The sequence below is a fragment of the Cnephaeus nilssonii genome (assembly GCF_951640355.1).
Source record: "Cnephaeus nilssonii genome assembly, chromosome: 24".
In the NCBI taxonomy this organism is placed as follows: domain Eukaryota; kingdom Metazoa; phylum Chordata; class Mammalia; order Chiroptera; family Vespertilionidae; genus Cnephaeus; species Cnephaeus nilssonii.
This window is the reverse complement of record NC_137095.1, coordinates 7656265-7662258: the sequence shown is the minus strand read 5'-3', so window position 1 is coordinate 7662258 and position 5994 is coordinate 7656265. Positions and strand designations below refer to the sequence as shown.

The 5994-nt window shown below is 46.3% G+C and overlaps 1 protein-coding gene across 5 annotated transcripts in view; it reads left to right on the top strand.

Moving 5' to 3' along the window:
- LOC307094912 (endophilin-A3-like) overlaps nucleotides 1-5994 on the top strand; it is a gene marked incomplete at its 5' end in the record, with an annotated part of 109856 nt that overhangs the window by 65227 nt on the left and 38635 nt on the right. For 3 of the 5 annotated variants that reach the window (XM_079764085.1, XM_079764087.1, XM_079764079.1), the window contains one exon: nucleotides 3098-3216. The exons of 1 other annotated variant lie outside the window; for it this stretch is intronic. Coding sequence is in view for 1 of the 4 variants with exons in the window: in XM_079764081.1 (XP_079620207.1) it covers nucleotides 3388-3927 (540 nt within the window). Of the gene's footprint in view, nucleotides 1-3097; nucleotides 3217-3387; nucleotides 3928-5994 lie in introns of those variants that run through there. One more of the 5 variants, XM_079764081.1, reaches the window with a different exon arrangement.

Sequence of the window (5994 nt, the reverse complement as noted above, 5' to 3'; positions counted from 1 at the left end):
CCTCTGAGCCACACATGCTGAGTAATGAGTTAGGAGGTCAGGAGATGGTTATGGTGGTTGGGGCTGTGGGAGTGCAGGTGGGAGAGGTGTGGTAAAAAGACTGATGTGCACTTGGAGAGGGTATGCTCACTCAGGGTCACAGGGCCCTGACATTGACTTAAGGGTGAATGAAAGGTGAATCCATATTTGGTGGTGACTGGATTTAATATGTGGAATTTTACTGTAATTTTCTGAAAAGAGGGATGTTGTCATGCTACAGGCAACATCCAGAGCGTAGGTGTTATATATGTGCACACCGGTCAGTTGTTGAGGGCGGATACACTGATCATTAGGAACCTGATAGCATACATCAGTGTCACCTGGGCTTGAAAATCTCCCCTGGTATGGGGAAGGCAGAGGGTAGGAGAGCAATGCATTACGAAGTGGTGACTTAGAATTTTGGAAAGAAGGTGATTAGGAAAAATCCTGTCCACAACAAGGCATATTGGTGTTCCTCTTGAAATTGTGAGTCTGGGAAAGAGGCTGTGTGAGAGGAGTGTGTTTCGGAGAATTATGTGACTGTCAGTGAAAGGTGATGGACTCAGCATCCTAGGATTGAGTTCAAAGAATGAAGTGTGATCCCATGCTTTTCTGGGTCTTGGAGGGACATTCTGGGCACTACAGGGGGAATGCCTGACAAGACCTGTGTGAAATCAATCACACTCCCTTTATGGCCAACATTTCTCCCTCAGCTGTATTGAGAAGAGGCTGTGTGACTTACATGTGAGGCCCAGGACTCAGATATCTTTTATCTGCTCCTCCAACTTCATTCTTGTGGGAAGACGCGGTATCAGTTGGCATATAAGGAGAGAGTCAGTTCAATTGGACTAAGGCCTGGTACCTACTCTGATGAAGGTAGTAGAGGGAGAGGATGGATGTGTAGGGTGGGGAGTACGATGAACAGAAAATCATAGGGGAGAGGCTGATCATGGGCTGTGCTGTCCCCATTATGCAGGATATGAACTTTGAGGACGTGGCCATTGCCTTCTCTCAGGAGGAGCTGGAGCTCCTTGATGAGGATCAGAGACGTCTGTACTGTGATGTGATATCATCTGTAGATAAGACTTTCACATTTTCTTTATTTTATTTTATTTTATTTATTTTATTGATTTTTCACAGAGAGGAAGAGAGAGGGATAGAGAGTCAGAAACATCGATGAGAGAGAAACATCCATCAGCTGCCTCCTGCACACCCCCTACTGGGGATGTGCCCGCCACCAAGGTACATGCCCTTGACCGGAATCGAACCTGGGACCCTTCAGTCCGCAGGCCGATGCTCTATCCACTGAGCCACACTGTTCAGGGCAAGACTTTCACATTTTCTAGTGTACTGAGGTGATGGCCCCTCTTCCTTTATTCTCCAGACATAACTTTCTCTCTTCCAGAGCCAAACCATGGGCTCTCTTAATTTCCCCCACATTGTTGTAAGATGAGCTGTGGATGCAAGCAATGGACTCACCAAACACCCCAACACCCATTGCCTGAGAGAGTGCAGGAAGTGTGTGGAAGTCCCGAGTCTTGCAGACAGTCTAATGGGACCCACCTTAACTTCCTCTTCCTGGGAGAGTGACGGTGTCCAGGTCCAAAGCTTCCACTTCTGCACCCTTCCTCCACCTAAGGGTCCTTGGAGCCTGCCTGTGCCTGGTTATGGGCTTTACTTACACGAACCACGCGCGGTTCTTGTGAGACTCTCCTTCCGTTGTTTATGATATTCTCTTCCCCAAATACTACGGCATGCTGAGCTGCCCTGGGCCAGTGCTGGCCGCTCACCTCCGTTGCCTTTCATTAATACTTGGAATACTTAGGTTTTACGTACTGGTACAGTAGAAAGTGCAGGGAGAACCCTGGCTTTTTTTTTTTAATTACTTTATTGATCAAGGTATCACATATTTGTCATCAAACCCCTCCCCCCGTTCCCTTCCCAAACCCCCCCACACGCAAGTCCCCCTCCCCCTGTTGTCCGTGATCACTGGTTAGGCTCATATGCAAGCCCACAAGTCCTTTGGTTGATCTATCTCCCTTGTCCCCACCCTCCCCTACCTTCCCTCTGAGGTCTGACAGTCTGATCAATGCTGTTCTTGTTCTTCAGTCTATGTTGTTCATCTTTTCCCCTAGATGAGTGAACTCATGTGATACTAGGAATACACTTATAGGCACCGAAAATGAGACAAGCAATAATGGTTATGCTGAGAGGCAAATGAATCAGTCTATAGTGAGTTTCTTTCTGGGCCAACAGTTCTTTTGAGTCCCGGTTTCTATGTCCAACAGTTGTTAATGTGTTCATAACAGCAATGATGTTTCAGTTCTGGATGGTGGACAAATGGTGGTATTGCAGGTGAACCCTGGCTTTTTCACAGGGTGAACACGCAGGATGATTTCAGAGGAGACCTGGCCCTGTTGAGTGGCAGCTGGGAAAAGTATGACATAATGGCTGTGTTCAGATCATACAAGGGACCTGCTAATTTCCAACAGTGTTTAGGTGCAAGTGCCCTTGGTAAGAGCGCATGTCTACCTTTTATATCCCATCCATGACACTTTGCTGACTTGTCATTTCATCTATGACTTCCTGGCTTTTGGCTACCTTCACCTTCTGGCCTTTTTGCATCTCCTGGCCCCCTGCAAGGCTTTCTCTGAAGTATTCTCCAACATGGACCTGCACATGTGTTATGAGGTGTGCATGCATGCTTAAGTAGACCTCAAACACAAGCTGTTCATTTATTGAATTTTACTTGGAATGAGATGTAACCAACCTTCTGCACAGCTTGCCCATGTCACCAGCAGACAATTTGCTGAATGCTTTCAGCAGAGGAATGAGCAGGTGATCACTCTTTTCCATGTGCTGCTTGCCATGCTTGTGTCATATTTCATTTGAGGTCTTCCTTGTTCTTGATATTCAGTAGCCCAGAACTTCATTGCAGCATCCTATAAGTCCTTCCTGGAAATCTTTTGCTCTCATCCAGTTGCACGAAGCCAAGGTAATATGTGCGACACACTTTGGTAATGGGACATCCCCGTGTCACTGGTCAACATTCATTTCCTCACCGTATTTCTGTTTTCAGGATGTTGGCATAAAATGGACCAGGAGGAGGCCTGTTCTGAGGAGAGTGGATCTATACAAGTGGATGCAAAAGTCATGTCTTCTAAGAGCTCCAGCACCCCAGAGGACCCAGCTCTGTAAGCAGTGTTTCTCGGTTTTAAAAGATGTTCTGCACCTGACTGAGTCACAAGCAGCATACTCTGAGCATAAAGCCTTCTTCAGTGACACGTGTGTTAGAGGCTTCAGTTTCCATGTAAACCCTCACCAGCAACAGAGGGATGTCTGTGGAGAGAAGTCCTGGAAGGAAGCTATATGGACAGGGCCTTGTTTGTGAGCAGGTGCACCCCCCATATCTCAGGGGTGCCTTCAACCACTGGGGAGCCTGGGAAAGACTTCTCAGCCATCTTGGGGCGGCTGCAGCCCCAGGCATCTCTCAGCATAGACAGCCTCACAGTGGTAGTGAGTTTTCACAGAACGTTCTCAGTGGCAAAACGAATCACCAGTGGGGCAAAGGTGAAGATGCTGCAAGCCACACACATACATTTGTTCAACACCAGGATGTCTGCTCTGGTGGAGAGACATATGAGTATAACAAATGTGGGAGAGGTTTTAGACGTGTCGTTAACCTCAATCGACATCGGAGAGTTCACACTGGAAAAAGGTCCGGTGAATGTGATGATTGTACAAAGCCCTTTCATCAAAGTTGTTCTCTCACTGAACACCGTAGAGTTCACACTGGAGAAAGACTTTTTGAGTTTAGTGAATGTGGGAAATCCTTTAGGCACAAGAACCTCCTCTTTCCCCAAAAGAAAGTCCACACTGGAAAAAAGCTATATGAGTGTACTGATAGTGGTAAGTCATTAAGCATTAGCGGTAATCTCATTGAACATCAAAAAGTCCAGACTGGAGGAAAACCTGTGAGTGTACCGAATGTGGAAAATCTTTTAGGTACAATAGTCAACTCCTCAACCAGAAAAGAGTTCACACTGGTGAAAAGCCGCATCAATGTAGTGATTGTGGTAAGTCCTTCAGTCAAAATTGTAACCTCATTCAACACCACAGAGTTCATTCACACTGGAGAAAAACCATATGAGTGTAGTGATTGTGGGAAATCCTTCAGATACATATCCAACCTCAACCAACACCATAGAGTTCACACGGAAGAAAAACAAACATTTTGAGTGTAAGAAATATTTTATCCACAAACATACCCTGGTTAGACAAGCCTTAAATGTCCAGAGAATATTTTATCTCTCTCTCAGAATGACAACACTGAAGGAGATACTTTGGGACCTACTTACCTGAACATCTCCTTTTATAGAAACACTAGAGGCCAGGTGCACAAAATCCGTGCATGGGAGTGTGTCCCTCAGCCCAGCCTATACCCTTTCCAATCTGGGACTGCTGGCTCCTAACCACTCACCTGCCTGCTTGCCTGATTGCCCCTAACCACTTCAGCCTGCCAGTCTGATCACCTCCTAACCGCTCCCCTGCAGGTCTCATTGATGCCTAACTGTTCCCCTTCTGACCCAGTCCCCCCAACTGCCCTCCCCTACTAGCCCTATCGTCCCCAACTGCCCTCCCCTGCTGACCCAATCACCCTCCAACTTTGTTCTTCTTTTCTCAGGATAGCTGTGGCTATTCGGGATCTTTTTTTATTCCAGGTGAATTTTTGGAGAGTTTGTTCTAGATCTTTGAATTATGCCATTGGTAAATATTTTAATAGGTATTGCATTGAGTCTATAGATTGCTTTAGGTAGTATGGACATTTTAATGATGTTGATTCTACCAATCCATAAACATGGTATGTTCTTCCATTTGTTATGTCTTCCTCTATCTCTTTTTTCAATGTCCTGTAGTTTTCTGAGTAGAGGTTTTTTACCTCCTTAGTTAAGTTTTTTTCCTAGATATCTTAATTTTTTTGGTGCAATGGTAAATGAGATTTTTTTTTTCATTTCTCTTACTGTGAGCATTATTGGTGTACAAAAAGACCATAGACTTCTGGGTGTTAATTTTGTATCTTGCCACATTGCCAAATTCATTTATTAGGTCTAGTATTTTTTGATGGAGTCTTTGGGGTTTTCTATGTACGGTATCATGTCATCTGTAAATAAGGACAGTTTTACTTCTTCTTTTCCAATTTGGATGCCTTTCATTTCTTCTTCTTCTCTGATCACTATGGCTAGTGCTTCTAGTACTGTGTCGAACAGGAGTGGTGAAAGTGGGCATCCTTGTCTTGTTCCTTCTGTGCCGGGTTTTTATTCTACACAACAGGAACAGGAAAGTTTAACAGTTCATCGACTTGGCACAATCCACATGCTGTCACAGTGCAGGTTTTGTCTCTTACAGTCTTGTTTGGTGAAATATCAACCCCCCCCCCCACCCAGCCCCGGACCAGTAGGTTTCCAATCATTGCTATTCTAATTAACCAACAAAAGGCAACACCACTTCCCCCATCTCATTTCTACCAAAGGCCTCTGCCATCATTTTTTTCCCCACTTTTTTTTTTATTAAGGTACTAGAGGTCCGGTGCACGAAATTCGTGCATGGAGGGGGGGTTGTCACTCAGCCCAGCCTGTAACCTCTCCAATCTGGGACATCCCTCTCACAATCCAGGACTGCTGGCTCCCAACTGCTTGCCTGCCTGCCTTCCTGATTGCCCCTAACCGCTTCTGCCTGCCAGCCTGATCACCCCCTAACCACTCTGCTGCCAGCCTGTTTGCCCCCAACTTCCCTCCTCTGCCGACCTGGTCACCCCTAACTGCCCTCTCCTGCAGGGTTGATCACCTCCAACTGCCCTCCCTTGCAGGCTTGGTCCCTCTCAACTGCCCTCCTTTGCAGGCCGGGTGCCTCCCAACTGCCCTCTCCTGCTGGCCATCTTGTGGTGGCCATCTTGTGTCCACATGGGGGCAGGATCTT